The sequence below is a fragment of the Rhinoderma darwinii genome, chromosome 11 (genome assembly GCF_050947455.1).
Source record: "Rhinoderma darwinii isolate aRhiDar2 chromosome 11, aRhiDar2.hap1, whole genome shotgun sequence".
In the NCBI taxonomy this organism is placed as follows: Eukaryota; Metazoa; Chordata; class Amphibia; order Anura; family Rhinodermatidae; genus Rhinoderma; species Rhinoderma darwinii.
Genome location: NC_134697.1, coordinates 33,514,253 through 33,542,005, shown reverse-complemented (window position 1 = coordinate 33,542,005; position 27,753 = coordinate 33,514,253). Strand labels below are relative to the sequence as shown.

Sequence of the window (27,753 nt, the reverse complement as noted above, 5' to 3'; positions counted from 1 at the left end):
TATCAGATTTGTTTGTCTTAAAAAAAAAATAAAAAAAAAATAAATTCTCGGACGAGTTTTAAGTCTATGGAAATGACCTAATAGACTCCAGAGGTCCTCGTGCTAAGTGTTTAGGAAGCTCATGAATACAGGTCTGTAAATTTATTGCCCCGCCATCTGTTTTTCCTGCCTTGCAATAGGAACCATCAGGGTTTTGTAAAGCTTTTGTGGTGGTCAGTCCCTCAGTGGTTGACCTTCTTCTTTCTTTGTGGAAGCAGTGAATATGGTTGTCAATAGTAAGCGGGTCAGAGGGCGGCTGTTTATGTTGCCCCCTCCTGATTACCCTAATGGCTTAAGAAAAGGCAGTGGCAGTGTAGGATGTTTAAACACCCCCTGCTACCATTGATAAATAATGAGGTCCCATTTGCAGCCTGTTCTTTTTTTCCCTTCAGTGCAAGTGCTTTCTCAGCTTTCACTCTCTTTTTTTTTTTTTTTTTATGGTCGCTGAGATTTGTTTAGGTTTTTGTCTCCAGTTTAAGTCATCCATGTTTGTTTGTTCATTAACCAGCATTTTCATTATACAAGCAAATACATTAAAGAGACCGAACTTAATGCAACTTTCTCACTTGAGTGATGATACCCTCAGTATGCATCTTAAGCTGCTCCAAATGGGATTGTTTTCTTTATTAAGTCCCTGCACCGTTGTTCGGAAATGGTGCTGGAAAAAATGGTCAGGATGTGCAACGGATAAAAATGAAGACCTATCGCCATATTTACAAATTTACTATAAATTACGCAGAAACTGGCTTATATTAAGTGGAAATCTACACTAGCTTGTAGCTGGCGCAGATTTCCTTTTCAGCTAGAGATGAGCCTAATTTAATGAGACGTGCACCTCTTTTTATATTAGGCGCATCTTACTCCAGCTATCTTTATTATAAAGACCGGCGTATGACATGACAATCTTAATAAACCTCCCCCAAATTCTCCTCCAGTCGCAGTCATTGCTCGTAACTTGGTGAATATTTTGAAATGGGTGCATGTTTTGTGATTATATATATATATATATATATATATACATTAGATTTATTTTTAAACTGTAATTTATGTATGTATACATAATGTGTGTGTAAATATATATATATATGTGTGTGTGTGTGTGTATATAGACGTGTGTGTGTGTGTGTGTGTGTGTGTATATATATTATACATATATTATACATTAAGATTTTTATTGTATTCTTACACAGAAATTGAAGTCCTTATATCAAAAAAGGACTCTCTAGGCAAAACTGATAACAATGTGTTATGTTAAGTGCAGGACCTGAGGGTGGTGCATGGATTTCTGTGTCATGCTCCGCCCCCTCAGACCCTACACTAAAAATAACATAATGTTTAAGTATTTCTTTGAAGGGATCCCATGCTATAATGAAATACCCCAGAATCTGAAATTACAACAGGATAAGCCTTCTAATGTGCCCCACAATCTGGTTCTAACTATCCTGGGCTTTTAGATGGAGCTGTGCAACAAGTGTTTTTATTAATTTCCTTAGATAGCCTTCAAGAAGCGTTCCTTTACATGTAGCTGTATATATCCCATGTAATTCCCTTGATTATCTAAAAATCGGGCCAGGGATATATCATAAAGTCTCTTCCTATCCTAATGCCAATCTCTCTAAATAATGTTTCATTACAACATGGGCCCCCTTTTTAAAACCAGCTGAAAATGTATTCTGAAATGTCATAAAGACATGTAAGAATATACGATCAGTGGGTATTCATAAGCTCAGACCCCAAGCAAAGCGGCAGTAGGACTCTGTAGAATACTTGAACATCTTTGGGTAGATCTGTAAAACCAATAGTGCTATTAAAGGCTAATTTCAGAAAGTCATGGGATATTGCTAGGATGGGGCCCTGCTTCAATTAAGTTCCGGATAAGTTCCAACTGTCGGACCCCCACCCATCAAAAAAGTGATGGTATATGTGCTATGAATTACACTTTAGGACATGTGGGATTTCGGCTGCTGGAAGTCTACTCCAAGTATTGTGAGCCCTTCATTCCATGTAATAAGTGAAGGTCCAAACTCAAGGACCCTCACCAATGGTATCCCAAGTTGTAGTGGGAAGCTGTACAATATATAGTTACATTTTATTGTACATGTTTACAAGCTTTTAACTAATTTATTCTGGTAAACATGATGATACTAGAGTAGTAAAGTGAAATGTAACATTTTTATTGAAAAAAATGAGAATTTTCAAATGTCTATTAGTTGTTTAGGTGTCTAACTAAACCTCATTATTAGTGTATTCTATATGTCATATTACAATCGGTGTAATCTATCATGTAATATATTTATGTCCTTTGTGTAATACTTATTATTACTATGTATGTTACCGGCATACAACATACAGCGTAACAACATCATTAACCGGTCAGAATACACATTAGGATTTCTAGAAGTCACGTGCCAGCTATTCGGGCCAACCAGATTAATGAGCGGACGGTAAACCTTCATTACAGTTGGCAAGACGGTTTCCCATGACCTTAAAAATGTCTATGTATTTCTTGAAGGAAAATGTGTTTCTGCTATTTCAGTGCTCTTTACTAATAGGGTCTGTCAGCGTTTTCGTTTGGCCTCATTTGTAATGGTATAAATGGCAACCTTTTGTGTGCGCGCTCCTTGTGCTTTTGTATACGTGTCCACTTACCATCCTAACAATGTAGGCCTCCATAATAAAGCCATTGAGGAGACTCTGAAAGCAACGTGCCCCCCCCAGCTCCCGGGTTATATTTCTTGAAGTAGTTAGGGTTTTCTACCATCAGTCCTGCTTGACTGGAAACCCCCCCGTGGTGTCATCTGAAGGCATGGGAGAGGCCAAAAAAGTAACCGTGTCTCCCCTCTTGTTGGCGTTTTCTTATTATTCATAGACCCTAATGAGAGCCATCTGGTGGGGGGGGGGAGACATTTTATTCTCCTTTCCTCCTCTTTTGTAGTGTCGTTCACCTGCGGGGAAGCCACACAAGGGGGGCTCGCTGGTTTGTGTTAGAAGTCGTAATTCAACTCTTCATTGATACTTTGCAGTTTGTTCTAAAGGTGCCTGACCATTGAGTTAAAGAGTCAAACAAGGCAAGAGCCGAGTGTGTTCCTAGGAGCTAACAGCTGCCATGTTTTCAGCACCTTGTGAACGGCTGGAGTAATGTCATGGGTTATTAAATAGAGAATTATCTTTCTTCTACCTTTTACTGCTGACCTTTTGACTTTCGCTCTAAAGCCGGGTGTATTCTCCGCTTTTCTCAGAGTTTTGTGAGAGCGTTATCTGAATGCTCTGTGATAATTCCTTTATCTTTTCCTAAGCCCACTCTAGGCCGCTGCCTGGCTTCCTATAATTCACAGAGCTTATTATTTTATGTAATCATGCACTTGTGCTTAGAACCTCGGATAATTTAGTATGTCGTTAATGTTCGCTCCTTATTTTATTTGGTTGTCTAATTATGCTTTTTAAAGTTCTTCTTTGGTTATTGTATGTAAACCTGTTTACTTGCAGTTGTATTGTGTTAGCAGGACGCCCTCTAGTGGCAATGTGGGTTATTAACAACATGATTGCAACTGTTGAATTCTGTCGGAGGAGTAATACAAATTTCACAATTCATTGCAAACTGTTTTATTCCCTTGAGGATACACAGCCGCTCAAAAACCTAACATAAGATTTCACAGTGCTATATGTGTTGTGTATATATGTATGTATGTATGTATGTATGTATGTATATATATATATATATATATATATATATATATTATAAACATGTAGTCAGCAGAGACATCCCCCCCCTGTAATGGCTTTTGTAGGTTCATATAATGGATATAATATAATCATATTAAAATATTTGCTCCCAACATACTCCCGGAATCTCCCAATATTGTACATGTAACCTAATAAGCCATTCATCCTACCTGTGTTGGCTATAGATGCAGTACTCCGTGCAATACCTTATACAGTGTCGGAATAATACAGTGCCCGAATAATACTATAATACAGTGCTCAAATAATGCAGTGTCCGAATAATGCAATAATACAGTGCCCAAATACAATAATACAGTGCCCAAATAATACAGTAATCTACTGCCCAAATAATACAGTGCCCAAATACAATACAGTGCCCAAATACAATAATACAGTGCTCAAATACAATAATACAGTGCTCAAATACAATAATACAGTGCTCAAATACAATAATACAGTGCTCAAATACAATAATACAGTGCCCAAATAATATACTGCCCAAATAATACAGTGCCAAAATACAATAAAACAGTGCCCAAATACAATAATACAGTGCCCAAATAATACAGTAATGTACTGCCCAAATAATGCAGTGTCCGAATAATGCAATAATACAGTGCCCAAATACAATAATACAGTGGCAAAATACAATAATATACTGCCCAAATAATACAGTGCCTAAATACAATAATACAGCGCCCAAATATAATAATACAGTGCCAAAATAATACAATAATCTACTGCCCAAATAATACAGTGCCTAAATACAATAATACAGCGCCCAAATATAATAATACAGTGCCAAAATAATACAATAATCTACTGCCCAAATACAATAATACAGTGCCCAAATACAATAATACAGTGCCCAAATACAATAATACAGTGCCCAAATAATACAATAATGTACTGCCCAAATAATACTGTGCCCGAATAATTCAATAATACAGTGTCCAAATACAATAACAGTGCTCAACTAATAGAATAATACAGCATCCAAATACAATAATACAGAGCCCAAATAATACAATAACAGTGACCAAATACAATCATACAGTGCCCAAATAATGGTGTCGAATAATACAGTGCCCGAATAATACAATAATATACTGCCCAAATAATACAATAATATACTGCCCAAATAATACAATAACACAGTGCCCAAATATTACAATAATATACTGCCCAAATAATACAGTGCCCAAATAATACAATAACACTGTGCCCAAATAATACAATAACAGTGACCAAATACAATCATACAGTGCCCAAATAAGTGTCGAATAATACAGTAATATACTGCCCAAATAATACAATACTACAGAGCCCAAATAATACAATAACATACTGCCCAAATAATACAATAACACAGTGCCCAAATATTACAATAATATACTGCCCAAATAATACAATAATATACTGCCCAAATAATGCAGTGTCCGAATAATGCAATAATATAGTGCCAAAATAATACAATAATCTACTGCCCAAATAATACAGTGCCCAAATACAATAATACAGTACCCAAATACAATAATACAGTGCCCAAATAATACAATAATATACTGCCCAAATAATACTGTGCCCGAATAATTCAATAATACAGTGTCCAGATACAATAAAAGTGCTTAACTAATAGAATAATACGGTGCCCAAATACAATAATACAGTGGCAAAATACAATAATACAGTGCCCAAATACAATAATACAGTGCCCAAATAATACAATAATGTACTGCCCAAATAATACTGTGCCCGAATAATTCAATAATACGGCGCCCAAATACAATAACAGTGCCCAACTAGTAGAATAATACAGCGTCCAAATACAATAATACAGTGCCCAAATAATACAATAACAGTGACCAAATACAATCATACAGTGCCCAAATAATGGTGTCGAATAATACAGTGCCCAAATAATACAATAATATACTGCCCAAATACAATACTACAGTGCCCAAATAATACAATAATATACTGCCCAAATAATACAATACTACAGTGCCCAAATAATACAATAATATACTGCCCAAATAATACAATAACACAGTGCCCAAATATGACAATAATATACTGCCCAAATAATACAATAACACAGTGCCCAAATATTACAATAATATACTGCCCAAATAATACAGTGGCTGAATAATACAATAATACAGTGCCCAAATAATGCAATAATATACTGCCCAAATAATACAATACTACAGTGCCCAAATAATACAATAATATACTGCCCAAATAATACAGTGGCTGAATAATACAATAATACAGTGCCCAATTACAATAATACAAAGCCCAAATAATACAATAATATACTGCCAAAATAATACTGTGCTCGAATAATTCAATATTACAGTGCCCAAATCCAATAATACAGAGCCTAAATAATACACTGCCCAAATACAATAATATCCTGCCCAAATAATACAATATTACAGTGCCCAAATAATACAACAATACAGTGGACAAATACAATTATACAGTGCACAAATAATACAATATTTTAGTACCGAATAATGCAATGACACCGTGCCCAAATATTACTGTACCCAAAAAATACATTACAGTGCCCGAATAATACAATATTACAGTGCCCAAATAATACAATAACACGGTGCCCAATTACAATAATACAGTGGCCAAATAATACAGTGCCTAATAATACTGTGCACAAATAATACAATAATATACTGCCCAAATAATGCAATAATACAGCGCCTAAATATTACAATAATATATGGCCCAAATAATACAGTGCCCGAATTCACTATAATACAGTGCCCAAATATACAATAATAAGGTGCCCAAATACAGGAATACAAAGCCCAAATAATACAATAATACAGAGCCCAAATAATACAATAATACAGTGGCCAAATAATACAGTACCCAAATTATACAGTGGCCAAATAATATAATACAGTGCCAGAATAATACAATAATACAGTACCCAAATTATACAGTGGCTATAATAATATAATACAGTGCCAGAATAATACAATAATACACTACCCAAATAATATAGTGCCCAAATAATACAATAATACTGTGCCCAAATAATACAATAATATAGTGCCCAAATAATACAATAATATAGTGCCCAAATAATAAAATAATACTGTGCCCAAATAATAGAATACAGCGCCCAAATACAATAATACACTGCTCAAATAATACAATAATATGCTGCCAAAATAATACAATAATATGCTGCCAAAATAATACAATAAGGCCCCGGAAAACGCCGCAAAAACCACGGCAAAAAGCTGCAGAAACTGCCTCACATTGTTTTCAATGGGAGGTGGAGGCGTTTTTTTCCCGCGAGAAAAAGAAGCGACATGCCCTATTTTGAGGCGTAGAACCCCATTGAAATCAATGGGAGACGGAAAAAAACGCTGCGAACGGCCAACACGGTTTTTGACATGTTTTATGTAAAAAAAAAACGCTCACAGTTTTTCCCTTTGCCTGTTCAAGAAATAGGTAAATAGACACATCAAAAACCGCAGCAAAAAACGCGTAAAAAAACGCCTGTGGTGCAAGACCTCTTAAAAAAAAACGGAGCTGATTTTTCTGCCTGCAAAAAACTGTGTGAGCATACCCTAACAGTGCCAAAATAATACAGTGCCCAAAAAACTAAATAATACTGTGCCCAATTAATAGGTGATAAAGGAATGTTGTTATGTGTTTATGAGGAAGTGACGGTAAACATGGTTGCTGTTACAGCTTCCACAGATGCCATTCAGTATTCTAGGAAAGGTGGGTGACAATGCCTTTGGGACCTATAGTGGTGACCATATTGATTATTACTCATTGAAATAAATTTAGAAGGAATTTTAACAACTTGATGGAAAAGGATGACTCAATTTACAGGTGATTCAATTCTAAATGCTCTATAAGTGGATACAATGCCTTCTGAGGTCCCAACATAATCCCCAAACATTGCAGGTGCTTTGAAATAGTATAACCTTATTGGGTCATTCTAATATATATATATATATATATATATATATATATATATATATATATATATATATATATATATATATTGTAATGATAGGGGTAGGGAAACGGACAAGTGAGCCCTAATCTACCCGCCACTCTGTCCCTGCCTACTTGCAACGACCCGCCCTAGGCGACGGGGTACAACTGGGCGGCGGTCCCTACGCTCAGTAAGTGCACGAGACAAAACATACAAGGGAATATAAAGCAAAGGGAAAGGGGCAGTTGCCCACGGCAACACCGTGAGCAACAGAGTGGTGAACGAGCCAAGTCAAACCAGGAGAGCACGAGGTACCAAACGCAGAGCAGAAGAGTAGTCAGAAAGCCAGGGTCAGAATGGAGCAGGATCAAATTGTTAGGAGCTGTAGCTGGGCCAGGAAACCACACGGAAAGAATCACAAGCAAGGAGGAAAAGGAAAGGCAGGTATAAATAGACAGAGGGCGGGAGCTAGCTGAGTCTTGCCAGGCTGCGATAGGCTCTCCCACTCCTAAGCCTGCCAGCCTGAGTGGTGGAAGCTGGAGTCAGTCTCAGAGAGATAGACTCAGGTGAAGACTGATTACCTGAGGAAGTTAACCCCGAAGCTGTGCCTGGCAGATAGATCCTTTACATATATATATATATATATATATATATATATACATACATACACACACACATAGTGGATATAAAATGTCTACACACCTCTGTTAAAATGCCAGATTTTTTGGTCATGTTACAAAATCAGTACAAGATGAATTTTTTTAAGAACATTTCCCATCTTTAATGTCACCTATAATCTGTACAATTGTATTGAAATCTTTTAGGGTGTAAAACTAGAAATAAAGAACAAAAAAATGTGGTTGCATAAATATGCACACCCTTAAACTATTACTTTGTTGAATTACCCTTTGACTATTGTCACGGTGCGGGGTGTGTACCCACTGGGCCGTACCACGTAGCGGGATAGCAGCTGGCCAACTAGGTACAAAACAATGTCTATAGTCCAGAACGGGTACCTGAGGCAATGTAGACAGTAGCGGTGACACAACTTTACTTTCACTGTAGACGGCTCAGTAGATGCTGCGGAAGACACGACTTGACTTTCACTGTAGATGGCACAGAGGCACGGTAGTATGGGATACAGGGTACAGGCAGCAGGAACGGGTAACACTGGGAATTGGAAAACACTGGGAGACCATTTGCAAGACAAACTTTAGGTATACAACGACGCTCAGGCAAAGATCAAATGGGCAGAGCCCTTTTTATAGTCCAGCAGCATTCTGGGCTAGTTACTGATTTTTAACAACTGTACGCGTACTGGCCCTTTAAGGCCGTGCACGCGTGGGCGCGCGCGCCCTGTTGGAAACAGTCTCAGAACCCGTAAGTGAGTGCCGGCGTCTCCCTGGAGGGAGATTCCGCTGAGAACACACATCCGCGGCCCTCAGAGGGTAAGTCTGAACGATGGTCCGCGGCCATAGACATTACAACTATATAACAGCATTCAGTCTTTTTGGGTAGAAGTCTATCAGCTTGGCACATCTTGACTTGGCAATTGTTGCCCACACTTCCTTGCAAAAGCGCTCTAAAACTGTCAGATTGTGAGGGTATCTCCTGTGTACAGCCCTCTTCAGGTCACCCCACAGATTTCTAATGGGATTCAGGTCTGGGCTCTGGCTGGGCCATTCCAAAACTTTGATCTTCTTCTGGTGAAGCCATTCTTTTGTTGATTTGGAGGTATGCTTTGGGTCGTTGTCGTGCTGAAAGGTGAAATTCCTCTTCATCTCCAGCTTTTTAGCAGAGGCTGCAGGTTTTGTGCCAATATTGACTGATATTTTGAACTATTCATAATTCCCTCCACCTTGACTAAAGCCCCAGTTCCAGCCTCAAAAAAACAGCCCCAAAGCATAATACTGCCCCCAACATGCTTCACTGGGGGTATGGTGTTCTTTTGGTGATGTGCAGTGTTGGCTTTGCGCCAAAAATACCTTTTGGAATTATGGCCAAAAAGTTCAACCTTGGTCTCATCAGAGCATAACACGTTTTCCCAGATGCTTTTGGCTGACTTGATGTAGGTCTTTGCAAAACATAGCCGGGCTTGGATGTTTTTTCTTTGTTAGAAAAGGCTAACGTCTTGCCACCCTATCCCACAGCCCAGAAATATGAAGAAAATGGGAGATTGTTGTCACATGCACTACTCAACCAGTACCTGCCAGAAAGACCTGCAGCTCCTTTAATGTTGCTGTAGACCTCTTGGTAGCCTCCCGGACCAATTTTCACCTTGTCCTTTCATCAAGGTTTGAGGGTCGTGCAGTTCTTGGTAATGTCACTGCTGTGCCAAATGTAATCCACTTCACTGTGTTCCATTGTATATTTAATGCCTTGGAAATTCTTTGGTGCCCTTCTCCTGACTGATGCCTTTCAACAATCAGATCCCTTTGATGTGTTGTATGTTCTTTATGGACCATGGCTTTTGCTGTCACATTCAACAAGAAAATGGCAGGAAAATCCTAATAGAACAGCTGAAATTTATATGGGGTCACTCAGAATCACTTAAAATAATGGCGGCTTTGTACTGACTACTATTTAACATGAGTTTAAATGTGATTGGCTAATTCTGAACACAACCACATCCCCAATTATAAGAGGGTGTTCACACTTATGCTACCACATTATTGTAGTTTTGTTATTTTTATTTTTCTCCTCTAAATGATTTCAGTTTGTGTTTCAATGGAATTGTACAGATTATGGGTCAAATTAAAGGTGGAAAAAGTTCTGAAATGATTCATCTTGTACTGATTTTTTGACATGACAAAAACCTGGCATTTTAATTGGGGTGTGTAGACTTTTTATATCCACTGTATATGCTTACTGATCTATATAGAGCCATGTTGCCACTACCTGTTGGCCCTATGTCCTCTCTGCTCGCAAAGTGAATGTGATGAAGTTACGTCACCATGGACAAAATGTCACCAAAGTAGGGGGCCTTTGACCGCTACAGTTATAGGTATACGTCTTTGTGTTGATTTTGTAATCATGGAGCGCTGTCATAGGAGTAGACTAGAATTAAAATGGTAATTATATTGCAAGGTGTTCTATTTTAATATTTTAATAACCTCACTGTATATTCTAGAAAACCTATAATGCTGTTTGATGTTAGGATCATCTTCTTTTCAGGCTCCAGATTTAACCAAAGATAACAAATGATATAGCGCCACCTACATGCTGCTGTAAAGTATTGCACCTAATTAAAAGTGTAATCAAGAAAATATTTTTCTTTGACTTTTTTCCTTACTGGATTATCATGTCTATAATTGTATTCTAGCCTGTAACTATGGAAATTCATTATACAAAGTACAGGGCATGTTCTACCACCAGACCCCCTCCCCCCCCCCATGTCCATCATATTTACGACATTGGATGTCACTGGAGAGCAAACTACAAGCTTTATATTTGATCCAAAATGTTAGTTTATTCCTTCATCTAACGAATATTGTAAATAAATCATATTCTGGCAAAGTAATACTGTAATTACTACAAATAGATCTCACATCTGTAACTAGTGATTACCAAAAAGGTGAATTACTATCTAAATTTGTGTACCCAAAAACATCACATTCATATGTGCTTGTAGATTTTTGCATGGTGGCATTGAGCCCCATTCATGTCACATTTTTGCCATACTTTTAGCCAATACACCGGGTAAAGTTCCCGACGTATACGCTAAACGGAGGCTGTGACGGATTCCTGATGGTAGCATCCATTAATCATAGGCTTTTATGGCATCCGTTAAACTTATATGTTATGAAAAGCCCATCATGTATACGTTATACGGAGGCCTGTGATAGATGCCATACAATGGCATATGTCACCAATAGGCTCAAATTAAGAAAAAAAAAAGGTAATAGTTTTCTTTTACAGATTTCCACTTGTTTTTTTTTTTTTTTTTTGCAGTTATACTGACGTATAACGATCATGCGGTCTAATGTAACCTTATAGACACATTTAGCGTGTACATCGGGAGCTCTACTGACGTACATGGTAAACGTTATAAAATTATGATGTGAATAGGACATTGCCCACATTGATGCCGCAAACTGGGAGAAACATAATTCTATAGAATGTCATTGTATGTTATAACATTAAAAAGATTATCCACTTTAAGCAGTGATTTTATGAAAAAAGCGTCCCCCAACAATAAGGAGATCAAAGGTTGTCCCACTGCTAGGACCCCCCCCCCCAGTTATAATCTATAGGACAACCCAGCAGAAATATTCAATATCTCTTTGAGGTATGTGCACACAGGCCGGATTAGCTGCAGATTTTCCGCAACGTATTTCATTGTGGAAAATCCGTAGCATAATACAGTAGCAGCAAAGCTGATGAGACTTGAACAAATCTCATCCACACACTGCAGAAAAAAACAGCTGACAAAACATGCATGAGTTACGCTGCCGAATCGTTGCAATTTTGTTGCAAAAATCACAAATCTGAGAAAAAACAAAACTTTTTCAATTTTAAATAAAAGTCTATACTTATCCCCTGGGGCACTGTCATAGTGATGGCTCCTTGTTCCTCCGGCTGTTCTCCGTGCAGCCCGGGCTCCTGGGGATGGAATTCCGTGCGGGTTCTAGGTTGGATTTGCTGCATACTTTTACGCAGCGTATTCGCCCTGTAAGAACATAGCCTTAATGTTTCCACAGGAGAACTGAAGCTTTACAAGGAGCCTGCTGAAACCAATGAACTGTCCGAGTAACTCACAGACACACCGGGTCTTCCACAGCAAGACGACCGTATATGGCGGGATAGGGAGAATATCTGTCGGCCGAACAATTGTTCAGCTGACCGCAATCTAATGTGTATGGCCATCCCTTATTTATCTATCCATCCATCATCTTCTATCTAGCTATCTATGACACAAGAAAATGGTGACCACACACTGTGAACACCAATGCCACCTAAACACTATATATAAATAAATAAATAAGCATTGCTGCTGAATCTACTTACAATAGTGATGTTCTTAGTGCTGATTTTGATCAAATTGTGTGAGCCCACCTGCCACAACAAGGCGACTTCTATAAGGTGGGTCCCTATGCTGTACATGCACCCAAAACTGGGACTACATATATCTATGGATGGTAGGAACCAGCATTATCTGTCTGTCTGTCTCATATCTATCTGTCTGTCTATCATGCTGTAGCCTGGCAAGCCACTGCATGTATTCTGCACAAACCATGCATCCTTCTAGTTAATATGTATGAGGTATATAACCTCTGTTCTGCGTATGATCTGACTTATCTTGGCGTACATTTGGCATTGCATCGCTGTTGCTCTGGTATCTTTTTCTCTGTCTACTAGTGAGACTGAAGTGATCAATTGCTTTTAGTGTGTTATATGTTTCCCGTGACAAGTAAACCCTCTATTGATTAGCCATTACTGTGTTTGATAATGTTGTGTCATTGAACGTATTGTAAAAGGACAAAAAATAAAATAAAGCTTCGCAATGTTTTTACCCCAGCAGCACTATGAAAATTGAAAACACATTCAAAATTATAGGCAGCTTGGCCAAAGTCATTACATGAAATCGGTATTTGTGTTTGTTAGCATACCAGATCTCTTGCAGCGCTGCAGACAAAGCCCATCCTTTGCGAAAGAAATGTCTGACAAGGACTCTGTAACAGTAATAGGTTTCCATTATTTCTATATGGCCTTCCAGCAGCTTTATTAAAAGGACCATCAAACCAGAAATGCATGTCCGTTTATATTAAAGGTCTGATAAAAATCTGCATATATGAGTGTAAAACTTTTGGAAGCCCACTGAAGCTTCAGTCTGATGATCTAATACATAGATTACCCTTACCACCTGGATCTACCAATGTTACTCCCTGGATCAGCCAGTGTAGTGAGTCCTCCTTGTCGACTGTTGTCAAAGCTCCTCCTCAATGAAGCAGTTACCCAGGTCAGTGGGAAAATTACCTTGGGTGGATAGACATGTCAGAACCCTTTAGGCTGGGTTCACACGACCATGTTACGTCCGTAAAGGATGGAACGTATTTCGGCCGGAAGTTCCGGACCGAACACATTGCAGGGAGCCGGGCTCCTAGCATCATAGTTATGTACGATGCTCGGAGTCCCTGCCTCTCCGTGGAACTACTGTCCCGTACTGAAAACATGATTACAGTACGGGACAGTTGTCCTGCAGCGAGGCAGGGACTCCTAGCATCGTACATAACTGTGATGCTAGGAGCCCGGCTCCCTGCAGTGTGTTTGGTCGTGGACTTCCGGCCGAAATACGTTCCGTCTATTACGGTCGTAACATGGTCGTGTGAACCCAGCCTTAAAGTGAATGTACATCTTATAACACCATGTCATTTTTAGGTACAACATTATGTGCTGGTTAATTTCTCAATATATCTTTATAAGGGTCAGAGATCTGTTTTTCTGATACAGAGCTCCAAAGTTAAATTATAAAATTCAGAGTACCAAAAGCCACCATAAGGGGGAGCGAAACGGTTACTGTTTTACTAGTACGTTCTATGCTACAGATAGAATTTTATATCAATTAACGCAATGGTATTTATTATGCAGTTTATGACAGATTTTTATGTAAACTGCAGCAAAAAAGAAAAATTGCAACTTTTCTCGTCACTTGTCAAATTTAAAAAGTGATGAGAAACTGTGAGTGGTCATGCGCTTTTAATACATTTTTCTGCGAATAACGCCAATTATACCCCTTTTATAAAGATTTGCATGAGATAAGTCTGTCTTAGTAAATGTGGGCCTATGTCTATGCAGGGGATACAGAGATTTGTAACAGAAAAATCTTCGCAGAATTTTGAAGCTGATGGTGTTCTAGGGCAAACATTATGTATGTATGTATGTATGTATGTATGCGCATGTGTGTATATGTATGTATGTATATGTATATATATATATATATATATATATATACACACAAGACAGTTCCTCACAGTACCCATGAAGTTATAGATTAATTTCCATTACTTAACAGAAGTTGAGCTGTAAATCCATATATCAGAGCCTTGGTGCCCAGGATATGCCCTGTGTAATAATAATAAGAGTTCTTATGCTGAAAGTCCGTATCACAAGGAAAATGGGCCACTGGCCAGGATTCCCCGACACCCTAACACCATACTTGGAAAAACTCGTGGTGCGTTTTCGTTCCTATTTCCTGTCATTTGTAATGCTTTATAGCTATGATATTAATCTTTCAACAATACAATGGTCCTTGTTTTTTTGGCTGTCACTCAGTTACTAAAAGGTAAGTAAACATTTTGTCTAAAATGTATTGTGTGGACATTCTTAATGGATACTGCCGTCTATACACTATTTCCAGGACATAATCTCTAATACAGGTAGTATCGCTGGGATAATGAACAACCCCCTTTAATATGAAAGTCACCACGGCGATTGGCTGATTTTACTAGGGGAAGATTCCAATGGCTATACGTATGGACACTGCAGGGGAAATGTAGTATTGCATGGCAGCCATACAGATGAATGGTCGTTCATGTAATGCATGGATGGCTCAAGTCTGCCAGAGCAAAAGCTACAGTTTGCTAGCAGCTTACCACTTTGGCTCCTAGAAGGAGGTCTTGTGTGGGGGCCCCACTCTGTGATATCCATGTGCCCTTACAATACATGTGGACAGGAGTTGTCCTGGAACGATGTGTATGGGGGAATCGGGAGGCATAACTGGCGGACGAAAGGGTGTACGAAGGCAAAATAACAAATAGATTATGCGCAGGTACTAGCAAGTAATAGTAAATATAACATCAGATAAGAAAAATAACAGCATTATCATATTAATAACACAATGTACAGGCATATGAAAGAACAGGCTTAAAGGGGTTTTCCAGCCAATAATTCACTTCAATGGTCGAAGAGGCTGCAATACCTGTGAATCGCCGCTAAATGTGTGTTGAAAATTCAAAGTGAACAAGAAGAAATGAAGGGGAAGCAGCGCTTGTACGAGCGCTGGGGCCCCTCCAAAACCGCTCATCGGCGGGGGTCGGACCCTGACCCATCAGCTATTGATGGCCTATCTTGACCATCAATTTTTATTGGCTGGAAAACCCCATTAACCGACCGCCCAGCCAAACAAAGACATATTTGATAACTGGAAACATAGAATTAGCTCCAATAAAGAAATTTTGGGAAATTTGACAGACCGTATTATCCAGCCTCCAAGGCTGGAAAAGAAAGAGCCAAGGAACGAGAGAGAGAAGAAAAGAAGGATGAGAGAGAAAAAAAATGAATGGGTGCGGGGCCCTTCATAGTACTTCTCACTCAGTAGTTACACTCCTCAACATTGAAATTGCAACACCAAGAGGGAAAATATTTTGAATTGTGAAAATCGATAGACATGTTAATGATATGCAAGTGATAAAAATAAATGGAAACAAAATATTCCAAACATCTTGATTTATTCAGTATCGATTATGGGCTTCATGGAACGTTATGCCACGCTGAATGCACTTGGGCATGCAAATCATCAAGATTGGCTGCTGACCGCTCCCTTTGATGACCAATGATGTTCCAGATGTGCCTGATGGGAGACAATTCCGGAGACGCTGCAGGCCATGGTAGCACAGTAAGTCCACGCAGGCTGCCCTCCGTAGCACGAGCAACATGCGGCCTGGCGCTGTCCTGCTGAAAAACGGTTTCTGGGACACTTTGGAGAAATGGCCATACCACTGGTTCCACGACCAAATCAATGTAACGCTGCGCTGTTAGTGTACCTGAAATGAAGACTAGAGGGGTCCGGCTACCGTACATTGTGCCACCTCACACTATAATCTCAGGAGTAGGACTAGTGTGACATTCTCTTGTGAAGGTCTCTGCATGGCGTTGCCCACATGGTCTCCAGTCCAATCTTCAGCTATCATTGCGTCTCAAACAAAAGCGTGACTCATCGCTGAAGAGAATAAACCTCCATTCCAGCCTACATTGCCATCTTGCTTTGCACCATGATAGCCTTTGAGAGCGTTGGCGTGTGGTCAATAAAACATCTGTAGCTGAACGTCTGGCTCGTAGCCCAATGTCACACAAACGCCTTCTGATGGTTTTTATCGACACTGGTTGCCGCCCCTATGCTTGGGATGTGATGTCCAATTTCACTTGCAATACAGAATGGATCACTACGCGTTTTTCCAATCAGACGATCCGTCCGTGCAGAGGTTTGCCTCCGCACACCTCTTGCTGTCATTCCTGTTCGTTGCTGTACTCCCAACATCCGGGACACACCACATGGAACAGTGCTGACATCTTGGCCTAGACAAGTAGTGATCTGCCGGAGTGATAAACCAAAGTCTCTCTGTTCAAGGATTCTGTCCCTCTCAGTTTGCGATAACTGGCACGTTGATGTGCGATGCCTTCTGTTCAGTCATCCCACACCACTTCGTTTTTTGAGGTTTCATGTGGCTAAAAAACTTTTCAATATGGCTTTTATGCCTCTCCCACAGATTGGTGCTTGAAAATGTAATAATTTTCAGATCTTAGTGACACCTACTACTTCCTCGATTTGCGTAACCTTATGGCTTGCCCTTGGTGTTGCAAATGTTGAGGATTGTATATAAACTGTGTTATATGCAGTAGTTATATATGCTGTTATATATTCAGTAGTTATATATGCTGTGTTCTATATGCAGTAGTTGTGCTGTTATATATGCAGTAGTTATATATGCTGTGTTATATATGCAGTAGTTATATATCCTGTTATATGCAGTAGTTATGTGCAGTAGTTATCTTTGCAGTATTTGTATATGCAGTAGTTTATATTTACAGTAGTTACATATTCTCTTATATGCTGTGTTATTTATGCAGTTATATATGCAGTAGTTATATATTCTGTTCTATATGCTCTGTTCTATATGCAGTAGTTATGCAGTAGTTATATATGGAGTAGTTGTGCTGTTATATATGGAGTAGTTGTGCTGTTATATATGCAGTAGTTATCTATGCTGTGTTATATATGCAGTAGTAATGCTGTTATATATGCAGTAGTTATATATCCTGTTTTTATATATGCAGTAGTTATATATGCGGTGTTATATATGCGGTGTTATATATGCGGTGTTATATATGCGGTGTTATATATGCGGTGTTATATATGCGGTGTTATATATGCGGTGTTATATATGCGGTGTTATATATGCAGTAGTTATCTTTGCAGTAGTTATCTTTGCAGTAGTTATCTTTGCAGTAGTTATCTTTGCAGTAGTTATTTATGCAGTAGTTGTGCTGTTATATATGCAGTAGTTGTGCTGTTATATATGCAGTAGTTGTGCTGTTATATATGCAGTAGTTGTGCTGTTATATATGCAGTAGTTATCTATGCTGTGTTATATATGCAGTAGTAATGCTGTTATATATGCAGTAGTTATATATCCTGTGTTATATATGCAGTGTTATATATCCTTTGTTTATATATGCAGTAGTTATATATCCTGTGTTATATATGCAGTAGTTATGTGCAGTAGTTATGTAATGGTACAGGGTGGGGAGACGACAGTTGAGCCCTAATCTACCCGCAACTCAGTCCCTGCCTACTTGCACGGCCCGTCCTAAATGACGGCGTACAACTGGGCGACGGTCCCTACGCTCAGTAAGTGCAAAGACAGACAACACAAGACAAGGACACACAGAAGCAAAGGGGAGTAAGGGCAGTTTCCCACGGAAACCGTGAGCAACAGGCAGTGGTGAACGAGCCAAATCAAACCAGGAGAGTACGTAGTAGCAAAACCGAGCAGGAAAATAGTCAGGCAAGCCAGGGTCAAAAAGTTACAGCGGTCAATCAGGTAAATAGCAGGAATAGCAGAGCCAGGAAACCAGACAATCACAGGCAAGGAACAAGCTGAAAGTGAGGGTATAAATAGACCAAGGGCGGGAGCTAGAAACGTCAGGCCAAGCTGTGATAGGTTCTCCCTCTCCTCAGCCTGCAAGCCTGAGTGGTAACCGATCGCGTCACTCTAGCAGACCTTGGAGCTGATGAGGGCTGATTAACCCCGGGCGTCGACACAGAACCTGTGTCAGGCAAACCCTTTAGGCTGGATTCACACGAGCACATTAAGTCCGTAATTGACGGAACTTATTTCGACCGCAAGTCCTGGACCGAACACACTGCAGGGAGCCGTGCTCCTAGCATCATAGTTATGTACGACGCTAGGAGTCCCTGCCTCTCCGTGGAATTACTGTCCCGTACTGAAAACATGATTACAGTACGGGACAGTTGTCCTGCAGCGAGGCAGGGACTCCTAGCATCGTACATAACTGTGATGCTAGGAGCCCGGCTCCCTGCAGTCTGTTCGGTCCGGGACTTGTGGCCGAAATACGTTCCGTCCATTACAGACGTAATGTGCTCGTGTGAATCCAGCCTTACAAGTTATCTTTGCAGTAGTTATCTTTGCAGTAGTTGTATATGCAGTAGTTGTATATGCAGTAGTTTATATATACAATAGTTATATATTCTGTTATATGCTATGTTATTTATGCAGTAGTTATATATGCAGTTGTTATATATTCTGTTATATATGCAGTAGATATATATGCTGTGTTATATGCAGTAGTTATATATGCATTGTTATATACGCAGTAGTTATGTATGCAGTGTTATATATGCAGTAGTTATATATGCATTGTTATATACGCAGTAGTTATGTATGCAGTGTTATATATGCAGTAGTTATATATACAATTGTTATACCTGACGTTTAGCACAGACTGCCTCTGAGTCTCTGAATACAGACCAGGAGGACCAAATCCTAATAGACAACCCCCTCCCTCCCACCAAAGTCTTTCTTATCAGTTTCGATAGGGTGGGATTTGGTTCTGGTCCATGCCGGAAAAGCTACACAGACATTTAAGCTGGTGGACCCGACTGAGAGTCAAATTTTTTTTTACCTGACACCTGATGTCAGGGTTTAAAAAAGCACTCCACTTTTTGTGAACTATCACATGAAGCAGCATAATCTCTTAGAGCGAAGATCCTATATTAAAAAAATGGTCATTTTCATTAAAGTTACTCATTAAAAAGGTGCTCCGACCCCTAATGAAGTCTTTTTATGCTCTGCAATTACTAAACACCTGCATTAATTCCAGCCAATGGCTGGTTGAATGTTGCAGACCTCACGTGATACCGGTATTACTAAGGAAAGTGGGGAAAAAGTGTTGTTGTTTTTTTGCTTGGTATCCTGTATACAGAGCAGCTGTATCTAGCGCTGAGACCTGAATGCGTCAGGTCAGCGGCACTGACTGGTTCGGTGACAGCGGGACCTGCGTGTCTGGCACGCAGGATTGAGCTCTTACCAATCACATCTAAGTCCATAACTTAGATGTGATAGATTACAGGTGGATCCTACATGTCAGAGACACGCAGGTCTCAGCGCTAGATACAGCTGCTCTGTATGGAGGAGACCAAGCAGTTGTAACTCAAAAAGTAAAAATAATTTTTAATAAGAGGTATTTTGAAAGTTGTACCAATCACACAGACAGAAGTTTTTAAAATATACTAATAGACATTTTTATTAAAGAAAAAAAAAACAAGTTTCAAAGGTGTACAGAGCCCTGAAAGCAGAGAAGGGTGGAGCACACATTTGCAAATGCAACATTATATATCTTATTCATATCATAGATGTATACAGCCGTTTTAGCGAAGTTTTTTCTGTATGGTTCGCGGTATCTTGAGTAATAACTGACCCAACGTTTTTTTTCCAGACATACAACAGCTGTGCCAGATTGTGCTTAAACCAAGAAACTGTGTACTTATCTGGATCTGCCATGAAGACAGAAAGTTGTGTAGTTAAAGTAAGTACACCTTTGATGATTTTTCCATATATACATTAATTCAGACTTGTCTTGTCCTAGAATATTCTGTAAGATTTCTCTGTTTCGACCTGGACTCTGCATACACAAATGTGGGGACAGCTTTGCTTTCTTAAAATCATGAAAAACCTTGGAGTTTGGTTTCTGTATGACTGTCGGATATGTAACTTGAAGATGCTGAGCCCCAATGCAAAATCTGTATCAGTGCCGCCCCACCTTTAATGTGCCATTTTTTGGAGTCTTATTTGGGGGCCATTGGTGTGACTGCAACATCTGCACCCCCTGTTGTTACACCCCTTTGTACTCACCAGCCATTCCTCAGCAGATTCCTTCACTGTAGCTCAGATACACCAATGTGTATGGGATTAAACCTGGACATGGAAAAATGACCACTTTGGAACTCTATTTACTTACCTGTATCTAACGAGAACTTGTCACGTCAAACATGATGTCCCATCTGTGGGCAGCATATTATAGAGCCGGAGGAGCTGAGAAGATTGATATCTAGTTTTGTCGTAAAAAGTTTCAGGATAACTTGTAATTTATTGATTTAAATCCCTGCTAACTTTGGGTCCAGTGGGAAGTCCTACTCGTGATTGGCAACTATTTCTATATTCACACTCCTACAGAGAGGGCTGTCAATCAATAGTGTCACGATCTGTGGGAATGTGGACACACTAGGCCATAGTGGGGTAGCAGCTAGCCAAACAACAGTGTAACAAGTCAATATAAAGTCAGAGCACAAGGGTAACGGTAATAGTCCAGATAGTAGCAACGACTTAGGCACAGATGGGACCTTGGCGGCAGGTGATGCAAAGCATGGCATATGACACCAGACGTGGTGTAAGTCAGCAGGCGTAGTAGACGGCACAACACGACTCCAACACTAGAGATGGCGCAGGAACAAATACAGCACAGGATACAGGTAGCAGGGTACGGAAACAGGATACGACTAAGGGACCATTTCCAAGACTAACAGAGGAATACAAACAACGCTCAGGCAGGGAGTAAAAGGGCAGAGCCCTTCTTATAGTCCAGGGTGATCATGGGCTATTTAGTGATGTTTTACATGTGCGCTTACTGGCCCTTTAAGGCCGGGCACGAGTGTGCACGCGCACCCTACAGGACACAGCAGAGTGGAGCCATCTGTGGCCCAACAAATGTAATAGAATTTACAGCAGAAATTGGCTTAAATAATAGCGCAAATCTGAGCAAACGCATATCTGGCGTAGATATAACTTTCTGGTGCACGGATGACCAGAGAAATGCGCCTAATTTATTAAGAGGGCTGCGCCTCTTAGGCATCTCCGGTCATACACAAGTCAGATGCACCTAATTTACTAAGACCTCACTTTCCTCTAACTTAAAAAGTGTTTCTCTAAGATGGAGCTTTCTCATTAAATTACAATGTCCCTCGCCCCCACCACTGCAAGCCCAGACAGCCGTTAGTGACTGCATATAAGAGGAGACCAAATGTAGAGGTGGTCGCACATGTGCACAGCTCTCTTCAATAAAGTCTATGTGAGTAATGAAAAACTTGAACATATCTCTATTTCTGTCTTCTCCTATATATGAGGCAGCGCTTTCTTCCAAAAACAGCGCCACACCTGTTCACAGGTTGTTTGTGGTACTGCAGCCCAGCTCCATTCACATCAATTAAGCTGAGCTTCAATCCCAGACACAAACCAGGGACAAGTGTGGCGCTGTTTTTGTAAAAAAGCAGACATGTTTTTCAACCCCTTTCATTTTTAATCTTTTCTGACAATTGATATATATATATTATTTTAATCAGGCACTTTTCATTGAACATAAAAAATATAATACAACATAAAATTGCAGGAATGTATCATACATATATTTCATACACAAATAAAAAAAAACTCATTTAAACTTCCCCCTTCCTCCCGTGTACGACCACAAACCAGAATATACCTCTCCATCAATACTACTCTAGGTACGTATCTCACACATGAATGATTCACATACAGCACCCCCATATACTACACCTAACGTTTGCGTCCTCTGACTATTGAAATTGAGTATATTGCCATTTGCACTAGTCTTTTGGTTTTAAAGGAATACTCCAGTCAGAAACACTGTGTCATGCCTAGGGCAGGGTCCTCGGGGGCGGTGCATGACACATGGGTTCTCACCTTGGTGTTCTTTCAATCCTTGTGTCACGCACCACCTTGCACTAGACATAACACAATGTATCCGTTCTGCCCGGAGTTCTCTTTTTAAGGCCTCTTTTACATGTGCTTATTCTTGCATTCCTTATTTAACCGTAGCCATTATATTTTGAATCTACTTTATTCAGATTGGGATATTTGAATGGCTGGCTAATTTTGTCTGGAAAAGAAATGATTCTGTGCATATATAAGTGCGGCCCGTTCTCCGACTTTCATTGCCCTGTTCCAATATCCACTTTTATTTAATGAATTTTAATAGCGTGGTTGTTTAGATCAGAGAATTATATCTACAGGACAGAAGATATTTCAGCTGAGATTATGCTGAAGCAGTATGATTGTGGCGTGAGGAGAGCCATGCTGTTTAATGAGCACCAAGTCCTTTTCTCATAAGTGATAGTAAACATTTTCCTCGAGAATTACAACTGAGCGTGAACTGTGGAACCACTCCATGTTTGTAGCACTTTGCTGTACCAGCTATTACAGGCAATTAAAGGGGAGAAACATATTGTAAACAATCGTATGTTTTTCTTTAAAACTTATTTTTAGGCTCGCGCGCGCCTCAGATGTATGCGAGCGGTTAACATTGCAGATTCTATGCAGATGTTCGGTCTTGTGAGATATAACGTAGACTTCTTCGCTCTCATATTAAGGAGGCTACAATGCACAATGGAATACATGGATCATTGAGTGGAGTCCTACTAATGGCATACAAGTTTTTGAAAAGGAAGGATGTTGCCAATTTACATTGTAATTGTTTTTTTTGTTTTTTTTTAAGATATGAAAAAAAATTATACTTATAATAATAAACAAAACTTGGAAATATGTTACCGAGTTTTTTAGACTTTCCTGTGTCTCCTGCAGGGGTAATAGATACAGGGTGATACCCACTAATGACAACCATTGTAGTGACTTATTGAGCACACAACCGAAAGGCATATTAATCCACTCCGACTGCTTTCCCTGCTGCCACATGCTATTGGTCCCTTCCAGATAAATGATGTGAGAACACAAAATCTATATGTATTAAACATTTGAAATTCCTTTAATCTTGCGTCAAATTAACTTATTTATCAAAAATTCTGTACTAATGGAGAGTCATAAATTTTTTTTATAAAATCCACATGTAACACCCTCGCTGCACATAAATTGACACCCATTACCACTTTTGTGTCCTTAAAGGGCTAAAATACCTCATGTTACTAATGCAGGATTTCAGTTTTGTTTCTGTGTCAGTGGATTAAGGGACATCTGTACTCAAATAATAAAGCGCACATGCATACATACTCGTGAATGTTCCTTTTCTCAGTCTTTAACCCCTTCACGACTGCCATACGGCTATATACGTTACAACTGCCGATGCCCCGTGCAATTGCCACATGTATAAACGTTGACAGCCTTGAACGGGATTTAATGAGTGCAGTCCTGCTTCAACGTGAGCAGCGCTGCACTCTCATGTCTGCCGGGGTCTTAAGAGCCCCGGACTATACCCCCCACTGTAGATAGCGCAACACACAACCCCCTGTAGATAGCGCAAAATCCCCTGCAGATAGCACTACCTAAGCTCCGCATAGGAGCGGAATCCCCGGCCAGCTCTCTGGCCGGTGAATCCCCTCCTAGAGGGAGCCCTCAACGTCTCTCCATGCCCGCTGTAAATTTAGCCCCACCCTGCAGATAGCAAGCCCCAACTGTAGATAGTGCCATCTAAACTCCCACTAGGAGCCGGTGTCAGATCGCTCTGTGCCAGGGATTCCACTACTGGAGAATCCCTTGGCGTCACTATCCATATATGGACAGAGACATCAGGGGCTCCCCTAGGAGCAGAATCCTCGGCCAGATAGATTCTGCTCCTACAGGGAGCTACAGTGGTGCTATTTACAGGAAGGGGGTGCCAATTACAGGGGTAGGGGGTGCTGATACATACAGGTAAAGTGGCACTATCTACAGGGGAAGTGGCATTATCTGCAAGGGGTGGCACTATCTACAGCGGTGGTGGCACTATTTAGAGAGGGGATGTTGCTATCTACAGGGGGTGGTGCAATCTGCAGGGGGAAGTGCTATCTGCAGAGGAGTGGTGCTATCTTCAGGGGGTATGGTGCTATCTACAGGGGGTGGCACTATCTACAGGGGGTGTGGTGCTGTCTACAGGGGGTTCTATATTCAGAGGTGTGACACTATTTAAATGGGCACTGTGTGTGGCACTATGTGGGCACTATCTACAGTGGGAACTGTGGTACTATGTGGGCACTGGCAATATTTACAGTGGGCACTATGTGGGCACTGGCACTATCTACTGTGAGCAATGTGGCACTATCTACAGTGGTATTGTGTCACTACATGTGCACTGTGGTGTTTTCAGGTGGCTGCGACAAAAAAAACACCTCATGGAATAAAATTCATCCATTTTTTTTTAATGTCCCTGAAAAATGGATGGCAAATGTCGGTGAATAATGGTCAGTCGGTTGGGAAATGGATGCAAATTTTGAGACACATTGATGCAAAACAGCCATGAAAAACTGACAGTTGATGCGTTGTTAACTGCAATTTTTTTCACGTCGTGTGAATATAGCCCTCTTATCCGCTCACAGCGATCCAGGGTGACAGTGTGTATGTATGTAATACAGAGAAAATTACAAAAAAGAGGGGTTTTTTTTACCACATTTTTTGTGATTTATCTGCTCATAATGGAAATTAAAAACATAGAATTAATTAAACTAATCTAGAAAATGAAAGCCTCATAAGTCTTGTAAAAAAAATAGTTGTGATATTCAAAGCGGTTGCAAATATATTATCGTTTAAAGAAGGGCATATCAGAAATGGAAAATTTGACCTGGACACGGGTATCAATGACCCTTGGTCATGAATGGGTTAAAGAATTTGACAGTATGTATTCTCTCTGTAATGCTCCAAAAAAGTTTCAATTATTGTTTGTTATTTTGAAGGTCATGGAAAACTTTTTCTGGTCACCCAAGAAAGCACAGGCTCCCACTCACCATGACTACAAGTAAACACAAGCACGTGATGAAAGATCTTGTAGTTTTTATTATGCAATCCATATATTTCTAAAAGTTTTCGGCCACATAAGGCCTTCATTAGATAATTCGAATTGCCCAGGAACAAAACAAAAAGAGAAGACTATTAGACTCAGTATAACGCGCCATTTACTACAGCAACGGATGTTGCTTATGAGAGCGTTATATTGAGTCTAACAGTCTTCTCTTTTTGTTTCGTTCCTGGGCAATACGAATTATCTGATGAAGGCCTTATGTGGCCGAAAAGTTCTTTCGTCATGTACTGGAGTGCAGAGTTTTTGCATTTATACTATTAAGGTGGAGTGGAGTCCTACTCGAGCACCACCATTTATCGGAGTTCCGAACATTTCCTAAATACAAGTAAACATAGTCATCTACTACCATCTTTTCTCTCTCCCTGTTAAACGGTGTGTTCAGCGTATGCACCGAGAGATACTCCTACGCCCATATGCTGCACATATCCATAGAGCCCTATAGACCCGACGGATGCCAAAAGAATCTACTTTTGGCATCCTGTGGGAAGGTATGTACTTATTTTTTAACTGTAAAAATACGCGTCTTCTGCGCATACGTCAGGACTTCAAGATCGGCGGATATGTCATGAGATTTCCCAGGAGTATGCGTTGAATGTAAATAGAAAATGTTATGTGAATAGACATTCTTTTATTTTCACTCTAGTGAAAGAAAAGACTATATTATCTTATTAATCTGTGGCAGTTCTATGGGCTGTACTTTTATTAATATTGTTATTAAAGGGGTTTCCAAGTAAATTACATTGATTGTCTATCGTTACGATAGTGATTGGTGACCTCAATGATGAGCCAAGCCAGTACCCAAACTACACTGTCAATCCAGTGCGCAATAACACATCGATGGCTTATCATAAAGATAGCCCAGGAATGTTATTTCCCATAAAACTTTTTAAGGCCCTGGTCACACGGTGGAATTTTTGTGGCAGATTCCGCTACAAAATTCCACCTCCAATTCATTTCAATAGGAGTCGGACAACTTTTTTTTCCCACTAGCTGGAAAAAGAAGCGTCCTCCTCGATTTTAGAGCGGATTCCGGCCGTACCTCCCATTGAAGACTATGGGAGAAGGAATCTTTCTGCGACACCCGCCTCGCAAAATCCGCATGTGAACTGACCCTTAGCATACAAAACCACTTCATTCTGTAGGTAAAGTATTTCAGTCATTTCTTATATCTGTTTCTGCCCTTTTGTGGCCACCATTGCAGATCCTAAAAACACATTGCAATAGCACTTTGCTAGCACTAAGACCACCAAATGCTATATTTAGGTTATTTTGCATTTCTGCTACATTTAATGTACTTACAAAAGATCACATTTTTTGAGCCACCAGCCACGACATTGCAGCCTCTTTTAAGTGGGTCCCAAACCTAAAAAGACACCTCTCTCCTGGGCCTAAACCTTTAGAATGACATCAGGGTAGTTCAGGTAGTTACAGATCCCTGGAGGGTTGGCACAGAGCTTTTCTAGACTGCCTAATAGTCCAGTAATGTTTCCCCTGCTCCCATATAACAAAATACATCAGTCAAACAATGTTGATCTAGAGCTGGGGGGGGGGCACAACCTGTTGTCCTCAACCATCCTCAATAGATCCAGGCAAGACTGTCACTGTGTCATGTCTAGTGCCCGCCTGGGGGGCGGAGCATGTCTGGGATTCTTTTTGGTGTTCATTGAATCTCCTGGTCATACACTGCCCCCTCAGGCCTGCACTAGTAATAACACGGTGCGCCACATTTATTAACTGTTTTAGACACTTTTTTTGTTACATGCTTGACATGTGGCATGGCTTAGTGGGTGTAGCTTATAATGCCAAAATTTGCGGAAACTAAGCCAACCAAGAGGTGGTATAAGAAAGAGAAAAGTGACTAACATGTCTAGCTATATGCGTCAAATTTATCACACAGCATGTACCACTTT

The 27,753-nt window shown here is 40.0% G+C and overlaps 1 protein-coding gene across 12 annotated transcripts in view; it reads left to right on the top strand.

The window, feature by feature from the left end:
* The window catches only part of BTRC (beta-transducin repeat containing E3 ubiquitin protein ligase), a 182,209-nt gene that overhangs the window by 73,848 nt on the left and 80,608 nt on the right, over positions 1-27,753 (top strand). For all 12 annotated transcript variants that reach the window (XM_075841044.1, XM_075841042.1, XM_075841037.1 and 9 more), the window contains one exon: positions 20,483-20,572. In XM_075841044.1, the coding sequence (XP_075697159.1) occupies positions 20,483-20,572 (90 nt within the window). The remainder of the gene's footprint in view (positions 1-20,482; positions 20,573-27,753) is intronic.